The sequence below is a fragment of the Colias philodice genome, chromosome 18 (assembly GCF_061535455.1).
Source record: "Colias philodice isolate Cphi_HAF_F1 chromosome 18, ilColPhil1 Martin Lab GWU primary, whole genome shotgun sequence".
In the NCBI taxonomy this organism is placed as follows: Eukaryota; Metazoa; Arthropoda; class Insecta; order Lepidoptera; family Pieridae; genus Colias; species Colias philodice.
Genome location: NC_143103.1, coordinates 2,055,229 through 2,079,638, shown reverse-complemented (window position 1 = coordinate 2,079,638; position 24,410 = coordinate 2,055,229). Strand labels below are relative to the sequence as shown.

The 24,410-nt window shown below is 33.2% G+C and overlaps 3 protein-coding genes across 4 annotated transcripts; 2 read left to right on the top strand and 1 right to left on the bottom strand.

Moving 5' to 3' along the window:
• Positions 1 to 451: 451 nt before the first annotated feature.
• Rox8 (TIA1 cytotoxic granule associated RNA binding protein Rox8) lies at positions 452 to 12,671 on the bottom strand. Of its 2 annotated transcripts, none has more exons than XM_089706643.1 (4): positions 11,615 to 12,671; positions 11,447 to 11,542; positions 6,265 to 6,328; positions 452 to 2,922 (listed from the first exon to the last, which is right to left on the bottom strand). In XM_089706643.1, the coding sequence occupies exons 1-4, from the start codon at positions 12,476 to 12,478 to the stop codon at positions 2,813 to 2,815; spliced, it is 1,134 nt and encodes a 377-aa protein (XP_089562769.1). In that variant the 5' UTR covers positions 12,479 to 12,671; the 3' UTR covers positions 452 to 2,812. The 2 variants fall into 2 exon arrangements, with proteins under 2 accessions (XP_089562769.1, XP_089562768.1); XM_089706642.1 differs by having other exon boundaries at positions 6,265 to 6,346; positions 11,615 to 12,670.
• Positions 12,672 to 13,547: 876 nt separating this feature from the next.
• LOC149480258 (uncharacterized) lies at positions 13,548 to 15,991 on the top strand. Its single transcript, XM_089706846.1, has 6 exons — positions 13,548 to 14,131; positions 14,302 to 14,394; positions 14,728 to 14,793; positions 15,414 to 15,485; positions 15,619 to 15,919; positions 15,961 to 15,991. The coding sequence occupies exons 1-6, from the start codon at positions 13,837 to 13,839 to the stop codon at positions 15,989 to 15,991; spliced, it is 858 nt and encodes a 285-aa protein (XP_089562972.1). The 5' UTR covers positions 13,548 to 13,836.
• A 2,667-nt stretch (positions 15,992 to 18,658) lies between these two features.
• Positions 18,659 to 22,801, top strand: ZnT86D (solute carrier family 30 member 7). Its single transcript, XM_089706571.1, has 3 exons — positions 18,659 to 19,109; positions 19,920 to 20,137; positions 22,084 to 22,801. Exons 1-3 carry the CDS (start codon positions 18,920 to 18,922, stop codon positions 22,714 to 22,716), a joined length of 1,041 nt encoding a protein of 346 aa, XP_089562697.1. The 5' UTR covers positions 18,659 to 18,919; the 3' UTR covers positions 22,717 to 22,801.
• The last annotated feature ends 1,609 nt before the right edge of the window (positions 22,802 to 24,410 follow it).

Here is a 24,410-nt window from a genome sequence, read left to right as displayed (position 1 = left end):
CCCTCTGTTGTAGAAAAGCCGAATTTGTTCGTATTGGAGCAAAAAGAAACAAAACGTCTCATGTTAGGTACATGGATGTTATTCTAAAATAAATCGTAAAATCGTACGTTAGCATATATATTAAAAAGCTGAATTTAATATTTAAGTGAAAACTTCACTAAAATCAAGCTGTCCAATAAAAGACAGTTTACTTGTGTGTACTGTTTAACTATCGGTTTAAATGTGTTGATTTTGGCGACAGTGGTTTTCATATTTATGACATTAAAGCAGTTCTAGTTTCTTGTTATTTAGATTTCTATGCATAAATGTTTCTTACCAATGAAATATTAGTATTTTTTATCAAATGTCAAAAGCTCTTTTATCAAGTTTTTTAAATGCTATTTTGCATTACATTCATGAGATGTAATTTAATGGGATAGGAACCACGTCAATGTAAGTTGAAATCAAAAAGTTATTAATCAACTTAAACTATTTATTTCTTCCTTTTACAAAATGACGTTAGGACTTTACAATAATTTCTCATTATATCGTTTGCATACGCAATATCAATCACAGAAGAACGTGTGTCGTTCAATTAATGGACCATACATTAATTCAATCGTAAATCAAACACCCGATCCCAGACCCACTGCTTTATTGACTCACCAGTGATTCCATACAATAAATCATAACAATTCAGACAAACAAAACAACATGTGCCGAACTTAAATACGTCACAACGGTCTGGCGCGTCGAGTAGTGTTCCGGATCTCAGTCTGCCTTCGGGGCACCAATAAATATCAACTTATGTACACGAGCCCACTCGCGACACAACCTCCCTTAAATATAACTTTTTTTTAAATTTATAATTTATTTCGTTATGTCCTATCTATGTAGATCGTGGGCGCCGTGAGCTTCCGAACGACAATTCTTTCGCTAGATGGCGCTGTTTACAATCACATACGCAAACTATCCCGCCCACAAACAATCGACTCTTCTCTCTGGTTTGCGCGTCACTTTCACCCGTAGAATTACGTCATCCGGATATGTCAGAATACCGTAACAATTACACTGGACGAAACCTAGCTAATATACAGATTCGCTGTATAAGTCAGTTGTACTGTGATTAAGGCATCGGAGCACTGAGACAGTCTCAGGATTTGGGGGACAGGGGACCCTCGGTATAGACGGGTTTCAGTTAGTACCGTTTCGTTAGCACCGATAGAAACAATGCGAGGTTCATGCAGCGATATTTAAAAAGTGTAAATTTTAAACTCGATTTGGGAAAGATGTCAGAAAAACAAAAGTTAAAACTGTTAACACAAAATGTGTAAAAAACTGTATTATGTACAAAAACGTACAGTCGAAGTTTGGTCAAATCACAGGTGAAATGTATGCAAATATTTGGCAAGTGTAAAATCCACAGTGATCGTTAAGGAATGCTCGAATGTAACTGACCTTTAGGTTAAGAATTTAAAATCGCGATATTGAATTCGTAGCCTAAAGATGAACCTAACAGGAAGGGCTACCAAAATTTTAAAGAGCCGTAACTCTCGTATTTAAGAATACCTTGTGACTAAGGACAGAAATCATATAACTGTCGAAATTAAAATAGGAATAGACAATCTCTTTACTATAAAATATATTTGCTCTGTTAGACATAATTGAAAATAATTTCGGCTAACATAGCAAAATCGCTTCTATAACAATGTTCATCTATATCGGACAACTATTGATTGTGGTTTCGAAGGGAGACATTGTTTACTTTCCCTTACTTTTCAGTCAGAAATATCGCAACGATCTGAATCTATCGCATTACCATCACGCATGAGGTGGGTCATATCGACAACTGCTATTTATTTTCATTAGAAAAGTTACAAACGCGAAAGACAACAAATCTTAATCAAACATTGCCAGAGACCTGTTTTCTTTCCCTTTTCAACTTTTCGTTACCTTCACAATTATCGCGAATTTATAGACTATAGTGGACTAACGCGTTTTACCTTTTATTTACACCTAGCGGCGCTTGTGAGTTCTTAGAACAGTATGTTAACTATCATGCGAGTGTATTTGCTATAATTCTATAAACATTTTCTGCAGAACATACTTTGAAATAATAAACACAATACAAACATTAAATAATACACAGACGTCATAGATAACATCTCAGACTGAAACTCACAAAGCCCGCAAAAATTTAGTCAACTGACACAATCACAACCTAATGCAATCCGTGTCTAAATAACTAAGAAGAAACTATATGCAACCGCCCTTATCAGTTGACAAACTTGTTTACCTTATAAAACTCTATTTTATTTCAATACTTGAGAAACAATTTGTCATGTTCAATTGCGATCCAATTTGGATATATGTCTCATAGACAGATCAAAATTCATTCATACATGAGCATCACAAATTATTTCTGCAGTACACAAACGAAAATTAATAAACCCATCTTTGCCAACTACGATCAAAGTACACCATACCTCCCATCTAGCGAAGCGACATGAAGTACATCGTTAGTTTCCTAAGCTCAGTTGCATATCACCTTCATAGTTACACCACTCAACCGCAATCACCGGCACACAACTTGAACACAAACACGCTGACCGAGCACGCGAGCACTACACGTTAAATGTCATTCACTCGCGACCGCACGATCGTCCAGCCGGTGTCCTCTTTTCAATCTTCAATAAGGCCAGCGACGGTGACACTAGACCGAGCGACTTCAATTCGGCGTCACTTCGCGGCGGTTAGACTGCAATCGGTTTCGACTGTGCAAGGTGCGGGTAAGACGCGCCAGTGCACGGGCCGGGGGTCCAGTGTGGGCGCGCTACTGCGACGGGTACTGCGCGGACGGCATCGCCGACGCGTACATCACCGGCTGCGGCGCGCCGCCCCACGACCCGCCGCTGCCGCCCGGCATGCTCATGCGGTACCCCGCTGGAATTCACATAACAAATAATTACTTATTATTGTTCATTTAATGCAATTTTGCAATATTAGAACATTCAACCATGAAGCCATAATAACTATGTTTCTAAATATATTTATTATTTTGATGCATGATAAAAATAGTCAGTCAAATTTTTTAACATGATTATTAATTAGACCGGGAGATACTGACAGAAAATTTCGAGTCATTTGTAACAGGATGGCGGTTCTACAGGGGTCTTAGTACGCAATGACAAAAAGAAAAACGATGGTGTGAACGCTGGTACCGGCGGCTTAGTCGCGTGGGCGTTAGTCGAACTCGTCGGAAAAATAGCGAAGTCAAACGATTTGTAACACAAAAATTTTAGAATTTACCGATAGCCCATAAAAAAGAAGTAGGCGGTAGTGTCATGCCATACTTTTCCGTTGTGACTTACAGCCCGCCATACCGACGCGAATGTGTTGATTTAAAAAAAACAATTCAACCATTTGTACCAGGCTAACTTTTGCACAGGTAACCATCGTCGTGCAGCCATTTACGAAAATCGCCATGCCATACTTTTCGGACGATTCCAAATGGTCGCCATACCGCCGAAAATCTGCAAATTTTTTTTTTCGCCGAACCATTTGTAACACCCTAAATTTTTTTTTCAACAACTCCTGAATGATTATAAATAGAAGTGTGATAATGCCATACCTGTGGGAGGTGGCGAATGTGTGTAAGATTTTTTTTTATTGTATGATTTTATTCGTATTTTGAACGATTTGTAACAGTATGGCATTAATCTTTCCTATAAGTTTGAGGTTCAACAAATATAAATACAAAATTTCAAAGATCTAGGTGGTAGAAATCTTCACTTCTATAAATTAATAATAAATTTATTTATGAAGTATGGCAGCACTTTTTCCCCCTACAAGAAGTATGGCAAATATAATAATGGTCACATTTTATCAAATACTCTCCAAAAATCTAAATGCAATACTGGTACAAAAAGTTTGGCGAAAAAAAAAATTTTTGCAGATTTTCGGCGGTATGGCGACCATTTGGAATCGTCCGAAAAGTATGGTATGGTGATTTTCGTAAATGGCTAGACGACGATGGTTACCTGTGCAAAAGTTAGCCTGGTACAAATGGTTGAATTGTTTTTTTTTAAATCAACACATTTGCGTCGGTATGGCGGGCTGTAAGTCACACCGGAAAAGTATGGCATGACACTACCGCCTACTTCTTTTTTATGGGCTATCGGTAAATTCTAAAATTTTTGTGTTACAAATCGTTTGACTTTCGCTATTTTTCCGACGAGTTCGACAAACGCCCACGCGACTAAGCCACCGGTACCAGCGTTCACACCATCATTTTTCTTTTTGTCATTGCGTACTAAGACCCCTGTAGAACCGCCATCCTTGTTACAAATGACTCGAAATTTTGTGTCAGTATCTCCCGGTCTAAATCATTTAGCTATATGATTACGATACATTTTTACCACCTTTCATCAACTTTATGATTTTATTGACTTTATTAACCAAGTGAATTGTTTATTTATAATTCAATATTACATTTTAGTAACATTGAATAATTGTAAAACCCTTTTTCCTCATAAAAACTGTGTAACAACAATAATTAATTTAGACAAAGTATTAGTTAATATTATTATGACGAGTTACATAGATTACATAATTTAGGAAAATTATTTGGTATTCCCGCGAAAATCCTGTTTTAACATAAAGTGATTTGCTGGCGAATGCCAAATATAAATATTGTTATGAGTGAATACTCATAACAATATTTGAAATAAATGTAACAACAATACTGCAGCAAATATTTGCTTTTTCCTCCTGGTTATGCAATTTCAATAGCTGATAAGAACTTTATGACTTTGTGACATGTGCCTAAATGTTTTCCATCTAAAGAATCTATTAGAGAACCAGGTTAACTGAATGTTGAACATGTTTAAATTTTATTACATATCAAAATTTTATACAAATCCAATAAATAACACAAGTTTTTAACTTTTTATTTTTCATTGTATAAAATAAACAAATTTTGTGCTTTAAAACCTCTGTAAACGTCTAAAATTATAACAAATACAAATGAGAAAAACAACGAGAGCTAAGAATAAAAGTATCATCACAGTTGTACTACGATAAGGTGAGATAAGGAGCGATAAAATTGCGATAAATTATAGGATTCGGCACGGTTGTAATTTTTTATGTTGTAGTGAATGTGAGGAATTTAACGGTGGTTAAGTTAAGATTAAATATTTTATATAGTTAAGATTATATAATTATAGTTAAAAAAACAAACTATATGAAATTACTGTATGGCCATCGATCTTTCATAAATGTACAAATTTTAAATTAAATCTATGCTTTTAAAGTAGCTCAAAATCGAGTATAAAAGGACTCGGTTCTATACACACATGTCGGTTACATACAAGCATATAGGTGAAGCTAATAAAAGCGTATTAAAAGAAGCCAAATTTGATTGCTTATGAAAATTAAAGTTATAAATCTAAACAATTGTTGTAAATGACCGAATAATATCTAACGATATACATATTAGGTTAATGGTAGTGACGTAAATCGCTAATGAATATGGATTTATGTACTTTAAATTGTATTTACTCCTATGCTACGAATTTCTATGATACTTCTTAACAGTATACCTACTTCGTTTCCTGCGCGTGCGCAGGGTATTTTCAAATACATAATTTCAATTTTAACTTTTTATGTTAAAACATACTTTTGAAAACTTTATATGCACTGTATTTAAGCGGAATTCTCTATACAGAAAGATAAATTAACGGTATTTTTTTATTGTAAGCAACATGTTGAACCTATCAATATTGCTATTTATATTATTTACATATAAATAAGCTTGGTATGCGACATGTGTCACACACTCCTTATTACAACAGTACCTTTACTGTGAGCGGAGTCAATCTTGCGGTATTTTTCGCTTCAACAGACGTGCTTGTAAACAGTTTCTTTGTGTAAAAAAATATTTTTTTATACACTGAACTACAATTAATTTTGTAAAATAATAATTGCATTTTACATGTGTATTTAAAATAATCAGACTAAAAAGAACCATATGCAAAATGAAAAATACCTATTTTCTGGATCTTGACATATTTTAATACTTAAAAAATGGCATTACTGTTTCCACATGTGAAATTGACTTTTGCATACCTAGGAGAAGTAGTGCTCTATTTCTGTTTTTTTAATATGGTGTTCCTCATTACATTATACTAAATTAATAAAACTGAGGAACAAAATAAGAAACTTACAGAAGCCGAAGTCAATCTAGTTAGTACAATATTTGTTTAGAAAGTGTTATGTATATCTTACCAGCTGCTGCCGCCTGCGGGTTGCTATACGCATACTGCTGGTAGTAACCCGGCGCCATGTAGCCCTGTATCGCGGGGTAGCCCTGGAAAATGTATCAATTCATAAGAGAGCACATATTTCACATGCAATCTTATTAAAAGTACATAAATTTCTACAATAAGCAATACAAACCTTATGTTTATTTATTATAAACTCTAGTATATTTGTAGAGATTTATAATACTGTATTAACACATAGTTGTGTGTTATCCAGCGGATTAAAAAAAAGGCCTATGTGTTAACCCAGACCTTCCTCTGTACTAAATTTCATACAGTTACTATAAGCCTCACAAACATTCACATTTAAAATATGTATTAGTAGAATAGGATAAACTGAATCATACCAGTAATCAGTATCTAATAAACTTTCCATAAATATTTCTTATTTCATATTTCAATATGTACTATTCTTTGTTATAATATGGTTGTATAGGATACACACATTACACGTAAAATACACAACATTCTATCATGCTCCAGATTCTAAGAGTTATAACCACAGACATGTATCAAGATAGACTAAGCGAGTGTATGTACTTCCCGTGTCCAAACTAAGATTATGAAACTTACTTGACGCTGGCCTACACTCAGTCCGCGCTTGCAGTTCGCCAAGGAAAGACGTGAAGCTGAATAAAGTAAAATGCCGAATTACGCCGTTATAAACTGTAGAAACTCCACAGCTGTGAGTGGCCGAGTTAGCAGAGATGTTTCCTTCCACCGGTAAGTAATTTTCTAATCAGAATATGCACTATTTATTTTAAAATCAAATAAAGAATATCTGTGGAAAACGATCGTGACAAACACGGATACCAAATCATACGAAATGATTCGGAATACATTGCGGCTTTTACTTGGCACGGTAAAGATCGAGTCGTATGATAACAAGCAATGAATAGCGTCTTCTCATTTTTCTGTTCTCATTTTTCTGTCCAATTTTGTGGTTAGTGATGTTCATTTGATGCAACAGTTCTCGATTCTAATCGATTTTATAATCGAACAGAAAAATGATAATTTGAAGGAGCAATTTTTCAGAAAAAAGGGCATAGATTTTTTTTGTCAAAACTCCTTATTGCTTAGACTATGTTTGTTTTTTCAGTTTTCCAAGTAACCCGAATATAAAAGAAAAATGGATTGATGCAACGGGACATAAAGATTGATTGATTGACAGTAATTTCATTACTTTCTTTCGATGGCCTCTCTAGTACGTAGTACACGGTAACTCAATGGGCATATGTAAGAAAAAGCTAAAACACATTAGTTTACTTGTTAGAATATTAAAAGGTTTATAAATTTATTTTATCATTCCTCTGTCTATGGTAATTATCATTTTTCTGTCTTGAATCGATTTAGTAATCGATTACGATTCATTTATTTAATTACCTCTTAGACATAGATCTAGTTTGATCTGATTTCTTTCGATTTACTTCGATGGGATAGGACGATACTAGAATCGCCGCGCGAGTGGCGTCCTAATCGATTTAGCGTAAAATGAAATTACCATCACTAAAAAGCGCTCGTGACGTCATAACGCGTCAAGGTCAGTACAAAAAATATGACACGCTTGGTTTTCATACAGATCGCGGTACTTGCGTAGTCTATCTATGTCTGTGGTTATAACTAATATCTAATATCTTAATCTTAATCTTAATACTATTATAAAGGCGAAAGTTTGTATGGATGTATGGATGTATGGATGTTTGTTACTCTTTCACGTAAAAACTACTGAACCGATTACAATGAAATTTAGCACACATATAGAGGGTAACTTGGATTAACACATAGGATAGGTTTTATCCCGGAAATCCCACGGGATCGGGAACTATGCGGGTTTTCCTTTGAAAACGCGGGCAAAGCCGCGGGCGGAAATCTAGTTGTCAATAAATGTATTACTAGAATCTAGAAAACATTAAAATAATTTCTCTTTTAAGTGGTCAATGCATTGGTAACAATAGCATGTATAATGTTTAAAACAATTGATCATTAACCGAAGTCATAGTTTTATTCATAGATTCTTGAGACAAATTGGATACTTTAAAAACCTAGTTAGTTTAATGAGGTCAAGTTTTTTCGTTCAGTAGGTACTCATTTTAGTGTAAATCATTAATTAAAATTCATGAAAAGAATAGCGCAAGTTCTTAAAATAGATCGCCTTAAATTCTTTGTGGTAAAAATTACATTGTTAATTTTTAACCTTAGATTAAGTTTAACAAAAAAATAAAAAAAAAATTGAAATATAGACAAATCAATAAATCATCTAAATTATTAAATCTATTAAGCTATATATAACCAGTTTTCGATGTTTTCACAGAATATCCATTGTAATAACGTCAGCAAAAATGGCCACTTACGGCTTATAACCACCTGTTACACTATATTTGGCCGTGACCCTAATGTATGCGCGGACGGCGAAAATCGCTTCGCAATACATACCTAATATTATGTTTACTAATAATTTCACATCGCTATTCAAGTGAGACCATTTATTAAATGTAGTAGAGGCCTATCATTATAAGTAATTATTAATGGAAATCAATACAAAACAATAAAATATTATAGGCTTCTTTAAAATACTACCAACATTGACTGAATATGAAATTCTACAGTCAAAAATAGGTTTTGTTCAAATAAATATATAAAATTTTAAACTTACCAAGTGAGCAAAATTTACAGATTCATCGCACCTACATATCTATACTAATATTGTAATTTGTTTGTTTGAACGCACTAATCTCAGGAACTACTGGTCTGATTTGAAAAATTCTTTCAGTGTTAGATAGCCCATTTATCAAGGAAGGCTATAGGCTAAAATAATATCATCATGCTAAGACCAATAGGAGCAATGTGGGTGAAACCGCGGAGCACAGCTAGTAGTATAATAAAATGATAAATATATGTGTTTCATACAATTTGAAGGTTACCCTAATGAAATAATTAAGTATACACTTAAAACTTGTTCAAATATCTGTAACGTAACTACTAACTAACTGTAAACAATGTTTATACAGTACATTCCACTTATAATGTATTATGCATTTCTTTGCGTTAAAGAAATCATGATTGTTATAAATAGCAACTATTATACATAATATTATAAAAAATATTGTTTAAAAGTTTCATTATTGAAAGACACAAGTTTTTTTTTCTTATATATTATATCCTTTTGTATCTTTATAGGTTTTCCTATCTTATTTTTGACTTATTTATAGGTGGCCAATCCAGGAGCCAAAACAAGCAATAGCTGTTAACAAAAAACAATTCTATTGCAATACAAAAGCGAAGCTATACTGCTTATATTAAATCACCTGACGTTTTTATCACTATAAAGCCTACTAGATGCCATCAATTACACCAAATAATTAGTAGCAATAAAATTAACATGTCAGAAATGATTAGTGCAATGAACCTGACTCACACAGTCCTTGAGTGTGACCCAATTACTGAGATAACTGACACATGCCGAGTTTTCATTTGTCTTCAGATAATGACATGGCAAAATCTTTATTTTAAACATTTACATACAACTACATATTAATCATGTAGTATATAAATGGATTTTCAACACGCTAAAGTCTCTCACTGCATATGATATGAAGCTAATTATTTTAAAGACTAGCCGCTCCGCGCGGTTTCACCCCCGTGGCTCCACTCCTGTTGGTCGTAGCGTGATGGTATATAGCCTATAGCCTTCCTCGATAAATGAGCTATCTAACACCGAAATAATTTTTCAAATCGGACCAGTAGTTCCCGAGATTAGCGCGTTCAAACAAACAAACTCTTCAGCTTTATAATATTAGTATAGATTAATGAGTCAAAGTACATTATGAGTTTTACTGTAACATTGCATACTGTAGAAAGTAAATAATATTTAATTTTTGTATACCAAATAAAAATTATTTGAACACAACAAAGTTAGAAATTCTACATTAAATATTGCTATTCTGTCAGTCCAAATTAAATTCTTATTGGATGTACAATGTACACCTTGTTCTATATCAATTAACTTTTAAATATAAGTAACCTTACACCTGTTTAAAATAACTAATCAAAAAGATATGCTGTATAAGTATTAAGGCTGTTAGCTGATAAGACTGACATTCAAATAAACAATTTCATTAGCACAAAGGAATCTCTGTGGCACTTTCTAAATAAACTGAGACAGCAACAATGTGCTTTTGTTATGGAGATTGGAGATATCTATATTCATTGAATCGGACATACCACATGACTAGAATTATTAAGCATGCTAATACTAAACCTAGGTTTGTTCCTATACATGTATTAAAAACGTTGCAGATCATTTTTAAGACATAGAGCTAACTTTATTATTTTTTAATTCTGTCACTAGTTTTAGTGCATTTTAAACTTCTTGTAGAAGGTTCAAAGTTCACTTTTTGTATACAGTATTTGTAATGAGTTTGCAAATATTTTTATATACATTTTCTGTACATAAAATATTAAACATTATTTATAAAAACAAAATAATATTTTCACTCTGACCTAAAAAAAATTTCATCAATATTTTGGCAAAAAAAAAATAGAAATATCTTCAATAAATTTACATTGAAATTATAGAAAAATTTGCTATAGCCATAAATTTTGAAATAATTTTAATTTTTATAAATTGTTAGTAAAAATTATGGAATTAGAATGTAAATTTCAGGTTTTATTACTTTCAAAATCATTGATCACCATAGAGGCCTTATATAATATCCATGGAAACCAAATGTATTAATTAAATATACCTACATGAATTTTACTACATACACCACTACACAGAAATAAGTCTACATACAAAACATAATAATAGAGCTAAGCATAACAAGAATATATTACATAAACCTACAATTATCATCAGTTTACACATCAAATTATAATAATATAGTTATATTAATATTATAAAGGCGAAAGTTTGTATGGATGTATGGATGTTTGTTACCTTTTCACGTAAAAACTACTGAACCGATTACAATGAAATTTAGCACACATATAGAGGGTAACTTGGATTAACACATAGGATAGGTTTTATCCCGGAAATCCCACGGGAACGGGAACTATGCGGGTTTTCCTTCGCAAACGCGGGCGAAGCAGCGGGCGGAAATCTAGTATAGTTATATAATGATTAAATAATGGATTTGTTTATTTACCTGAGCATACCAGTATCCCATTCCTTGTTGATACGCATAGGGGTACTGTGTTTGTGCTCCCATTGCTGGCGGCGCTGAAGGTGGGTTGCTCGTACTCTGCAAGATAATATGGGTCATAAGATTCCCATTCTAATAATATAAATCAATTGTATAGGATTCTCAACATACCTGACTCTCATTGCCTCCATTCTCTTTCCCCCAGAAACATTTTACTGTGTGTCCACTTATTTCTGTATTATGTGTTGCTTCTATAGCATGAGCCGCTGCTTCCTTTGCTGTAAACCTAATGAATGCATAACCTTTGTCCCTGAATACTCTTATATCCTGTATTGGACCAAATTGTGAGAATGTGTTCTGCATTAAATCTTCAGTAATGATATTACTAGTAAAACCTCCACAATATACAGTTGTGTTTGTCGGTGAGCTTTGGTTGTAAACCTCGTCAAATGTCGGCTGTTTCGCTCGTTTATTGGTCGGCGCGCCTTCGTTTGCACCTTTGGCTGGTGGCTTACGTGTCGACCAATTGGTACGTATAGAACGCGAGCCCAACCATTGTCCGTTCATAGCCTGGATTGCCGCCTCAGCATCAGCCTTTTTAACAAATGACACGAAGGCATAGCCTTTCGATTTGAGTGTTTGTGGGTCGCGCACTATTCGACAGTTCGAAATCTCACCAAATGGAGCGAAAGCTTCTCTTAAAATATGTGTTTCAATCTCTGGCGACAAATCACCAACGAATATGTGGTGATGGTTACTTGTGTCCGTCTTGGGCTGATTACCCGGGCTTGTAGCCCAGTTAACCTTCATTTCCTTGTCGAGAAATACTCGCTTGTTCATGGCGGCCAGGGCCGTAGCCGCCGACGTGTGATTTGTAAACTCAAGGAACGCATAAGGGTCGTTACCTGGTTCTCGTATTATTTTACAACCTTTTACCTCACCTATTTGTCCGAATAACGCGCATAAGAATTCTTCTGTCACACTCGCGTCTAAATTACCGACGTAGAGAGTTTTCGGGTGGCTTTCGTCGCCCATATTAGCTTATATCGTAATCTAGCGGTTACTTTATTACGACTATGAACACTTATTATGAGAATACTTGCTAAACAACGTGTTATTTCATCACATTAAACATTGGATGACGGATAAAAGAAAGAAAAATGTCGCAAACAGCGCCTAGAACTTCTCGAAAGACGTTGCTGTTGACTCGTGAAACGTTCACTTTTCGGAAACAAACGCATCTATAGACGAATTTCCGGTAGAATGTTTTTAAAATGTTGGAGGGAAAATTTTTTCTTCATCAAATAAATCAAGAAAAGAGTGTCTTTGATTGTGAATATTAAAATCTGAAATAATTGTTTATTACCAATAATTTAACCTATTTAATTATATTTTTAATTGCATTTTTAAAACTCTATTATCTAACCATAAACTGTTATAAATATTAAAACATAGACAATAAAAATATCTTTTCCGGAAATGTGTGTCGCTTTGAAGGCTCATGAATCATCACAGATTCTATTTCTATTACAATAAATTGATGCTAGATCTGTATTTCTATTGGATGATCTAAATGTCAAATCATAACAACCAATACGAAATTGATTAGTGTATGGTTTATGATTGTAGTCAAGCAAAACAGCTAAAATTAAAAACAAAACTCAAGATTTTTTTAATGATGTGTTTTAATTTTTTTAAACCAGAAACTTTAAAGCATTGTTATTATTTTAACCGTACCAGGGATGAAATTAAAAATCAATGATTATTTTTACCTTTAGCAGAAGTATTGTTTCATACAATTGAAATATAAAAATCAATATATTTTTCAAAATAATAATAAATTACAACAAATAATCAACAGCCGTTGTACAGTGTGGGTTGTACACTGTGGTCCATAGTATTTGTATTCTCTTTGCTGTGGTCGTTGATCAGCACTATAGAATAGATTAGAGACCATTGACAATTAATTATATCTGCCGACTGCACAGATCTGTGGCCGACTGCCACCTGCCAAAGTGCCAAGTTGCCAACTGCCAAGTGCCAACAATAATCGACGATAACCAGGGCCCTGACAGCCTAGTTTCAAAATGGCTAGTTGTGGCGCTGCATTACTTCCTGTACTTTTTTTTTTTTTTTTCTACTTGTTTCCGGCTACGGCGCCATTTTGAGAAGCCATGTTATGACAATTGACAATTGACATTTATTTAAATGAAACGACCATTGTGTCCACAGATTGTGTCTAATAACTGAGTTGAGTGTACTGGTGTTTTGTGTATTTCCTCGCTTTTTGCTTGAGTTGAGATCCAAAATATCCAATTACTCCTTAGTTTTTTGATACGATACCTTCTACTAGTCTTTATAGTGTTCTACTGTAAAGAAGTGCTAAATTTGCCATGGGACTATTAAAGTGCTGTGTCGGTGGTTGCACCGCAACCAATGCGACGAATCGGCTTTTTTGTTTTCCGCAGAATGATTATTTGAGGAACCTGTGGATGTCCTTTCTGGTGCCCACTAATTCCTCCCTCATCGGATTGTCGAAAGATCAACTTCGACACAAACGCGTTTGTGAGAAACACTTCGATATATATCAGTTCGATGAAGAAGGCAAGAGGCTTAGGCATTCATACCCATGCCTATTTACGGATGACGAAATAGCGCACGGCGTGCCCCTGTCTTCCAGTGAAACTGGTGAGTTCTACCTGGAGCTATAAATAACATGATTAAAAATTATGTGAATAGCTGATATTTGGTAAGACAGGTTTCATGGCTCCAAACAAATACTTTGACATACTTTACATACCTTCTATTTGTGTTTGAATTATATTTTTAAATGTTACATATGTATTTACTTGTTACAGTACAAAATGCTCTGAGTGATCACAATTATCACAAAGTGGGATCAGATGAGGATGAAAATGTTACAGATAATATGTTGGTCATTGGAAGGGCAGGTATGTATTATGCACTCAAATTTTTATTTAAGCTATCCTATAATATGGTATTATATTTAACATAAATCATAATATAGTAATCAGGACAGGATTTTATAAGTTACTAGCTGCGCTCCACGGTTTCACCCGCGTGGCTTCGCTCCTTTTGGTCTTAGCGTGGTGATATATAGCCTATATCTTCCTCGATGAATGGGCTATCTAACACTGAAAGAATTTTTCAAATTGGACCAGTAGTTCCTGAGATTAGCGTGTTCAAACAAACAAACAAACTCTTTAGCTTTATAATATTAGTATAATATATAGTATAGATTTATATAAGTTCTTTGGTTTTAGGTGATGATTATCATGAACATCCATCATGCATTCCAGCTATTCCAGTTGTTATGAAAAGACCTACAGGTATGTGATTTATGATAGTTTATAGGTTGATAAATCCATGTTTGTAAATTTTAGTAAGTTTTTTATTCATGTTCTCAGATTTTACTATAAAGCTGTTTTTAAGAGAATTCCATTAGCTGTTACTAGATTCAAAGTTTCATATGTATGTAATGTTTGTAGGTACTTTATATTTAAAAGTAATTGTTTTGTTACTGATTTACAGATATGGCAGACCAAACTTCATGTTCCTTAAACAAAGAAATAGAATTTCGTACTCTTTGTGAAGATGCAGGTTAGTATTTGGTTTTATTTACTGGTTAACTTTGATTTTATTAGTGCAGATTGCAAGAGACATGGGATTTAGAAAAAGGTTTTTTTTTAAGGTTGACAGATGCTAAAAAATGTGGTGTTCATAAATTATATAACACATGTAGGATCACACAATATGTATAGTGTGCACTTGCACTATCTTTAAGTTTGTGGTTACTTAGATATGTTTATTGTATGTGACTTATCAATCTCACAGTTAAACTGCCATTGTTTAAATCTGAGGCTTTGTTTACAACATTTGAATAGGAACTGTGGAATTGTCTTTGTATGGATGGGCTCACTACAAATACTAAAATAACTTTTATTTTCAGGAAATATAACTGAACCCACAGTAGAAGAAAAAACTACTCATGAAAATAAGAGTATCATTCAAAAGCGTAAAGGTAATTTATTATTAGTAATATAATGTACATAACAAGTGCTTTTCACATCTCTTTCAGTGATAAAATTATTATTATTAACCACACCACCACAATGAATCATCAAAATAAATTGTATCATAAATTTTGTTTTCAGATTTTATGAAAAAAAATTGCCCAAAGAAAAGAAAATTTATGAAGCAAATTACCAAAATAACTGCTGACAGTTTGGGTAAAACAACCACACAAAATCTTAAACAGGCTGCTGCCTATGGAAATAATGAAGTATTGTTTAAAAACTTTGATGGTCTAAGCAAACAGGCACAGACCATTCTGTTGATGCAGTTAAAGCAATGTCGCAAAAATAAAATGGCTAGAAGATTCACCTTAGATGAAAAGTTGACTGCACTAGTATTGTGGAAGCAAAGCCCGAAATCATACAGATTATTGGAAAAAATGTTTGTTTTGCCCAACTTAAGAACTTTGAATCGTCTTACAGAAAAAATAATTATAGAACCAGGGATGAATAAGAAAGTTTTTAAATATATAGCAAAACAAACAAAAAATTGGACTACTGGACAAAAACTTTGTACCATCGTCTTTGACGAAATAGCATTAACACCACATTTAACGTATAATGAAAAAAATGATACTATTTATGGGTTTGTTGATGAAGCTGGAACAAGGAAGATGAGGTTTTGTGACCACGCTCTAGTATTTATGATTAGGGGTGTGTGTTCGTCATGGCGTCAAACTGTGGCATTCTATTTTTGCGAAGGGACTGTTTCTTCAGCTGCACTTCAAAATATTTTGAAACAGCTTGTGAAAGAAGTGGCACAAACTGGTTTAATACCATTGGGTCTAGTTTGTGACCAGGGTTCTACATTTAGATCCGCCATTAAAAGTTTAAGGGAGATTACCATTCATAAAAAAAAAAATCAGAATGAAAGAGATGGTTAGTTTTTTATTTAATTTTGGTACCTATCTAATATGTGTTTGTTTTTTTTTTTTTCAATTTATTTTAATTTACTTTCAGATGGCACAGTAACCATTTGTGGATACAATTTAAGTGTATTTTTTGACCCACCTCATCTTTTGAAAGGATTGAGAAACAATTTTCTTAATAAAAATATAATTTGGAATGGCAAAACAGCAACCTGGAAAGATATACAATTCATTTACGATTTGGATAGCAAATTAGGACACACAAGGGCATTGCCTAAATTAACGGTATACCATGTTGACCCAAATAAAGTTAAAAAAATGAAAGTGAGTGTAGCTGCGCAAGTTCTAAGTGCTCGAACTGCTGCTATGCTAAAATATACCAACGCACTCAGTAAGTTAACAATTTAACGTTCTATATAGAAATAATTCGGCTTAAACTAAAATGTGGATATTTAAAAGTAAAAAAATGTCATTACAAATTAACTTTATGATTTTTTAAGTTATAATTTCATATATAACATATAAAAAAGAACACTAATACCACAAAGAAGGTATGTAGAGCGGTGTTCTTTTGTTCAGAATTGACGCATTAATTGTGTCATTGTATAAACTCATTCAAGCATAACTGGTCAACTGGCGCTTTAGGCGAGAGCAAAGAAAGGAGTTTTAGGGTCTTTTCCCAGCAGTGGGATTGATTAAGCTAAAAATAATATTAACAATAAAAACTATGTGTTTCCAAGATTTTTATTTCTTACAAATATTTTTAATTTTAGATAACATTCACACGGGCAGCAGTAGCAGTATGGCTACTACAGCGGAAGTTGTGGAGTTCTTCGACGAATTATTCGATAGCGTAAATTGTTATCCTGGAGGCGCAACAAAAGGGAAAATGAGAAAAGCAGTGAAAATAAACTCCCCACACATTCAGTTTTGGACAGAAGCCATAAAAAAATTAAAAGAAATAAAATTTGAAGACACATCCAGTAAAATAGCTTTACAATCAGGAAAACCTCGTCTTGTACGGGTGCCATCTGTACATGGTTGGATTACAACTTTAGAAAGTTTTATTAGGATAACTAAAATATTATTTGAAAAGTATGCTGTAAAATATTATTATCCTCGAAATATTAATCAAGACCCACTGGAAAATTTCTTTGGACGTGTGAGGGCTCTGAATTATCGTAATATTAACCCAGATGCGAATACTTTTATTTATTCATTTAAATCGTTATTATTTTCAAATCTGTTGAGCCCTCATTCAAAATTTGCCAACTGTGAAGTGGACAATGGAGACACATTGATAGACACAAATTTTTTATTTGAAGATAATAATGACGAAAATAAGCAAACTGTAAATTACGTCTCCACACCATCCACTTCACAGGAAACTCAAGTTTCAGCATTCCGTGGGTCAATCCAAAATGCAAATGTAATTTTGGAAAAAGTAAAAGTCCAATGCTCTGCCTATACTGCAGGGTACATTTGCAGAAAAATGACCAAAAGTGTTAATAATTGTAAAAATTGCATGAAGAGCTTTACTAGTAAATCTACAGAGGATAATATTTATTCTTACATGCGCCAAAGGGAATATAAACTTTTAAAAAATAGTAATTTAGTTTATCCAAGTTCCAAACTTCTAGTGTTGTACAGGGAAGCAAGTTGTTTAATACATAATTATTTAAACAATAACTGTATACAAAACAAAATTGGGGCAAATTTAAGAGAAAAAATTCAAGATTTGGAGTTTTCCTGGTTAGGGTGTCAGAAAACACACAATATGTGTTTAAGAAAAATGTTTTTAACATATATTGTTAGGCTTCATGTCCATAACTGGAGCAATATTATAAATAAAATTTTAAAGGGAGCTATAGAGGAAAGATATGTGCAAAAAATGGCAGGAATCCATAAAATTGCTTTAAAAAAATATAAAACAAATAAATTAAGAAAAAGAGCATTATATAAATAAACATTGAAAACGAAATCTGTTTTATTTTTAATACCTATCCGCAATAATAACGCTTGGAACTTACTTAATATCTTAGTCTGTGCTAGTACGTAGTATTTTTATCGATACAATGGGCACCTCACTAAAGTATCGATAATCAGATATAGATATCGAACTGGTAGGCAACACTACTTTTTACTGTCAAAATTGATAAGGCTACAGCAGCGCCACAACTGGCCAACTGAAACTATGGAAAACATCACTGTCGCATCTGTTACGTAGTAACTAATACTTAATCTGTGACGATAACGACAGATGGGCTGTGAACAAGATTAAAAGTCTAAATTTGTTTAATATTGTTAATAGAGCTTTTTTATAAAATATGTGCATAATTTATAAATAATTTTTACAGAAAATCGATATCTTCAATAAACCTTTGCTATCGATTTTACTGTAAGGTTATTAAATGCGGTTCAAGTACACGTATGCAGTATTTGTGGTCATAGTTTGTGTTGTTTAGGTAGTTTAAAATGAAATAACTTAAAATAATACAAAATTAATCGTTACAATGTTACCTTTGACTCAAAAAGATACGCGGCATTCACGCGGTGGTGTTACCGGTATCCCGGAAAAATTCGGCAACTGGTTTAGACTCATTTATTCAGACAAGAACTCGAGGAATTTATTCCTCTTCCTCATACTTAACTTATCTTTTGCCTTCGTCGAACTGTTCTATGGCATATGGACCAACAGTTTGGGTAAGTTTAATTGATGTTTCTTATTTATTCTGTAAGAATTGCACATTATTGTTTTCCTATTCGAAGATTGGTTGTTTTATTATAAATTTATACCTAATTGATACCATATTGTTTGTTGACTATATAAAAACACAAAAATTTAACTACTGTTTAATCTTATATATAAAAATGAATCGCAAAATGTGTTGGTAAGCGCATAACTCGAGAACGGCTGAACCGATTTCGATAATTCTTTTTTTATTATATTCCTTGAAGTACGAGGATGGTTTTTATGTACAGAAAACGTAAATATGTACCACGGGCGAAGCCGGGGCGGACCGCTAGTTTATTATATAAAAATCCTGTCTAATCAGTTCTAAAATAATAGATACTGCAATGTACCTATTGCAATATATTTTAAAGTTATTATTCGATTTATAAACATGTTTACTTTTTATAAGCACATGTAAATTGTAATACATTTTACAAACAGTAAAATCATATTCAGTCATTAGGTATATATTATGTAACTAGCTTCCGCCCACGACTTTGTACGTGCATCCCCGTTTTTCCCCGTTCCCGCAAGAATTTCGGGAAATCCTTTCTTAGCGGATGCCTACGTCCTAACATCTACCTGCATGCCAAATTTCAGCCCGATACGTCCAGTGGTTTGGTTGGTGGCTGTGCGTTGATAGATCACTATATCAGTCACCTTTGAGTTTTATATAATATAGATTATCAAGCCACCATATTGAGCAAAATATCACAACTCAACATCCTATAAATCACAATTTATATCCAAAAGACAAATTATTAAATTGTCTCTTACAGGTTTGATATCCGATGCTTTCCATATGTTCTTTGACTGTACGGGCTTGGTGGCTGGCCTGGCTGCGTCCCTGATATCAAAATGGAGAGCAAATGAACGGTACTCCTATGGTTACGCGAGGGCTGAGGTGCTAGCTGGCTTTGTAAATGGCCTGTTCTTATTGTTTATCGCATTCTTCATTATGAGCGAGGCTGTTGAAAGAGCTATTGAACCACCGGAGGTATGTATATCTATGCCTAATATAAAGCGGATGAGTTTGTTTAAACATGCTCTGGAACAACTAAAATTCAATATTAATATTTAATTATTTAAAAATTGAAGTGAATATATTTGGGGATTATCTGGGATTTTATTGTATTGTTCACATTATTTTAATCTATTTAACTTAAATTTGATTTATTTTCATTGATTAATATATTTGGTTTTGCTTTTGAAACAAGGTAACATAAACATTGAAAAATATAGCATCTAAAAACTATAAACCAAACTGGTATTACTTATTCATAATATGAATTCCTAGAAATGGAATTGAATAGTAGGTCAATAGAATGATATGGTATTTATGTAATAGCTTTCATGGCAATTAATGGCTTTCTCAAATTACTGTAATCTAGAAACAACTAATTTGAAAAATTGTGGCAATAGGGTTGCCAACTTTTTTTTTCCTCATAATTAATTTTTTTACATAGGTCTGAGATGGAAAATTAACACTTTTTTATGTTTAAGAGCCTTTCTTTTAATGTAAAAAATATATCTTTGCACTGTTATAAAAAAATTATAAAACATAAAATTTAAAAACCAAATAACTTTGGTATTTGCATTCTTATCAGTAGATATAATAACTTAATCCTTACTAAATTGTGATATTGTTGGATAACTATACTGATAACAGATCTTACCATTCATAAAGAATTATTTTTGCCTAAAATGAAACATTGATGGGCAACAAATTTGGAGCAAGGAATATAAATTTTCTATTAAAAATCTAAATAGTCTAAACTGGAATAATAAAATTAAGTGGCCAAGTGAATACATAAAATTTGTGAAACTGGTTTTTTCTCAGATTATACCTACCTAGTTTCAGATTCTCAAACAAATTCAGGATCTAGATTTTCTGAAAGTATTATAATTAATACTTACCTATAAGAGATCTGTGCGAGTGTCGCTTTATTCCAATTAACAATTTTTTGAATTGCTTTAACTAATATTTGTGGTATTTGTATATTGAATCAATTAATTATTGTTACTGATTTCAATTATTTGTAGATGGGTTTATAAAGACGGAAAAGTTTTCAGCTTGTAGGCATCTATACAGCTAGATATATGTTTTATGCTGATTTTTCCATTTTTCACAATATCGAAATTATTATGTGATCTTGAGTATGTTCAAATTACAAACTATCACGTTTTTATCAAATGATAAGTCGACGAATCGGCACGTATTTTTTCTCAAGTTAATTTGTTTTTTGTTACGTTAGCATACTTTACAGTAATGCCTTTCGTAATACCTAGCAACTTTCTATCGAAATTCCATTCGTATGACATGTATTTGGAATACGTTTAATTAAAAAATAAAATATCAAATAGATTCGAAAGAAAAAGGTTACAGACACTGTAGAGATAGATAGATGTATGTAGGTATGTAATAAATAATGATGTTCCAAAAATTAACAAAAAAGGCGGCTATTGTGTATCGAAATAAAAATAAGAGACTTCAAACTAGATGCTAGTTTTTACAATATGCAAAATACCATTAATTAGTATAATATCATGTTTATACTATTTTGAAAAGATACCACGCTACTTGATTATTATTAAAAGGTCAAATGTATAAAATATGCATCATGTAAGTTGAAATATAATTGGAAGATCACAGCCATTCGGCATTCTTTGAAGTAATAGTTTTTTTTTTTGTTTAAACATGATATTAAGAACAATAAATGACAAGACGCTTGTCTGGGTTGACCTGGGATAAAAATAAATACTATACCTACGATTTTTCATACGGTTAAAAATATAGCAATACAATGGTACCTAATATGATAATGGTATAATACAAGCAAGAATATTAATTCATTCTTCTAAATAAATTAACTTCGTCTTAATTTAGATAAGGCGCTAAGATCTCCTATGAATTGTTAATCATTTAAAATTATTACTTTTCAGGTAAAGCACGAACGTCTACTCTTGGTGTCAATTCTTGGGTTCTTAGTGAACATGGTTGGTATTTACGCTTTCCACCATGGCCACGGACATGGGCACGGTGGTCACGGTCACTCGCACGGCGGCCACGGCCACTCGCACAACCACGACCACGGCCACTCGCACGACGATATTGAGGCGCCCACGGGCGCAGGATCAGCCATCATGCGCGGAGTATTCCTCCACGTCCTGGCCGATACGCTAGGTTCCGTCGGAGTGATTATATCCGCCATTCTAATGCGAATGTTCGGCTGGATGAGAGCAGATCCGATTTGCTCGATGGCTATCGCGCTGTTGATCGCCGCGAGTGTGATTCCTCTAGTGCGGGATTCGGCGGGAGTGTTAATGCAAAGGACGCCGCTTTCGATCGAACGCGCGTTACCGAATCTATTTACGCGCGTCGTGGGCCTGGCCGGCGTGCACGCGGTGCAGGAGCCACACTTCTGGACTCTGTGTAGTGATGTTCACGTTGGTGCTATAAAGCTAGAGGTAGCGAGGGAGGTGGATCCGCGGTATGTCACGGAACAAGCCGCTAGAATATTCCGAGAGGCGGGTGTGAAACATTTAACAGTACAATTAGACTATTCTCCGCTTTGATGAGTACTTGGTGTACAGTTTGGTTGTTTAATTTGTATATAAGATAGAGTAAATGAGTGTTATATATAGCATTTGCACATACAAGTGTCACAGTTTTATTTATGGTAATCAGAGACGGGCGGACTGAGCGAGTTACGAATTTGACAATTTGGAAAATGAATAAAAATGTGTGCAATGTGAGAACTATCTTTAGTATTCATGTTTACACCTCATAGCTTATTATTTCGGCTGAATTTATAACAGACTGTAGAAATCAATCAATCCTAGAGAAATGATTATAAATCACTAACCAACATTAATTTTTACTAAAATCAGTTCATAGTCCTGTGCTTGTAGCATAAACTGCATTATTCATGCGTAAATGATATCTAGACTAGTACAACTGGAAAGACTACACTTTTTTGCAATAAGTAATTTGATATGCGGTGCTCAGATTATGTTACCAAGTTACAGTAAGAGATTATAGAACTCGGGTAAACTAGACAATTTTCTAACATGTTTATACGATTAGAAGAAATAGCAGGTACAAAACACCAAACTTATGAGGCGAATGTAGTGACCTCTATAACTTGAAAATATTTTTATCGAAGCCCGAAGATAGATTAGGAAGTTGTAATCAACGAGAAATTCTTGTATCATAAAAAGTATCAAAAGTGAATAGCTAATTAACCATAATATGAGATTGTTTTAACCTCCTAAATTGGCCGGTCAACAAACCGTATTTTTATTTTTGTTGATTTGAAAATCTGCAATAACATAATATTATTATGTCGTATGTACCTTTATTATGTATTTTATGATTTTAATTCTAGGAAAATATTAAAAGAAAATTACTTATTTCTATTTACACTTTTTTATGCTTTCTATTTTTACTTACTTTTATATTATTTTTGTAAATGTTATACATTCCATGCAATCGATATTTATTTAAAGTTCTCGTTGCAAATATTGTTTCCTTATAAATTATTAAATATATTATGCACATTATTTTACAAAAGCCCTATTAACGATGTAGGTACTTTTAATTACGAAAATGATTGAGAAACGGAATATTGCTTGTTACATTATTTGTCTAGTTACGAGAAAAAAAATATAGGTATTTATGTATGTTTATTAACTATATTTATATAAAATAAAATACTTTTATTGAGAATGGTTGCAAGCATGCATTTAACGATTTCCCTCTCACCGATATGATAGGTACTGTAAATATTAAAAACCCAATATTGTAAATTTTACAATGAAATCTAATTGTTATAATTACCATTTAGTATTTTCCTTAAATTAAAATGGCATTTGAATTGAAAGTTTTTAATTAACAATAGTGAGAAGTTAGAACTACATTACCCAATATAATTTTAATTGGATGCTTGTCGGGCGTCACTTTACATTTCAATGATGCAAATTAGAGGGAAATTAAATTTGACACATAAATATTTTGTTAGAGCTAGCGCGCACGAGCAACTTTGTCTCCGCAACTATTTTGTCTCTCCCATCAATTTGTATGGGGAGTTGCGTCGCTACGTGCGCGCACTTTCATACTAGCCCATGGGTGGGAGAGACAAAATAGTTGCGGAGACAAAAAAGTTGCGGAGACAAAGTTGCTCGTGCGCGCACTGTCTTAAACTTTTCTTGTCCAATTTTAATATAATATGTATGAACTTATTGAATTGGTACTTTTTAATGTTACTTGG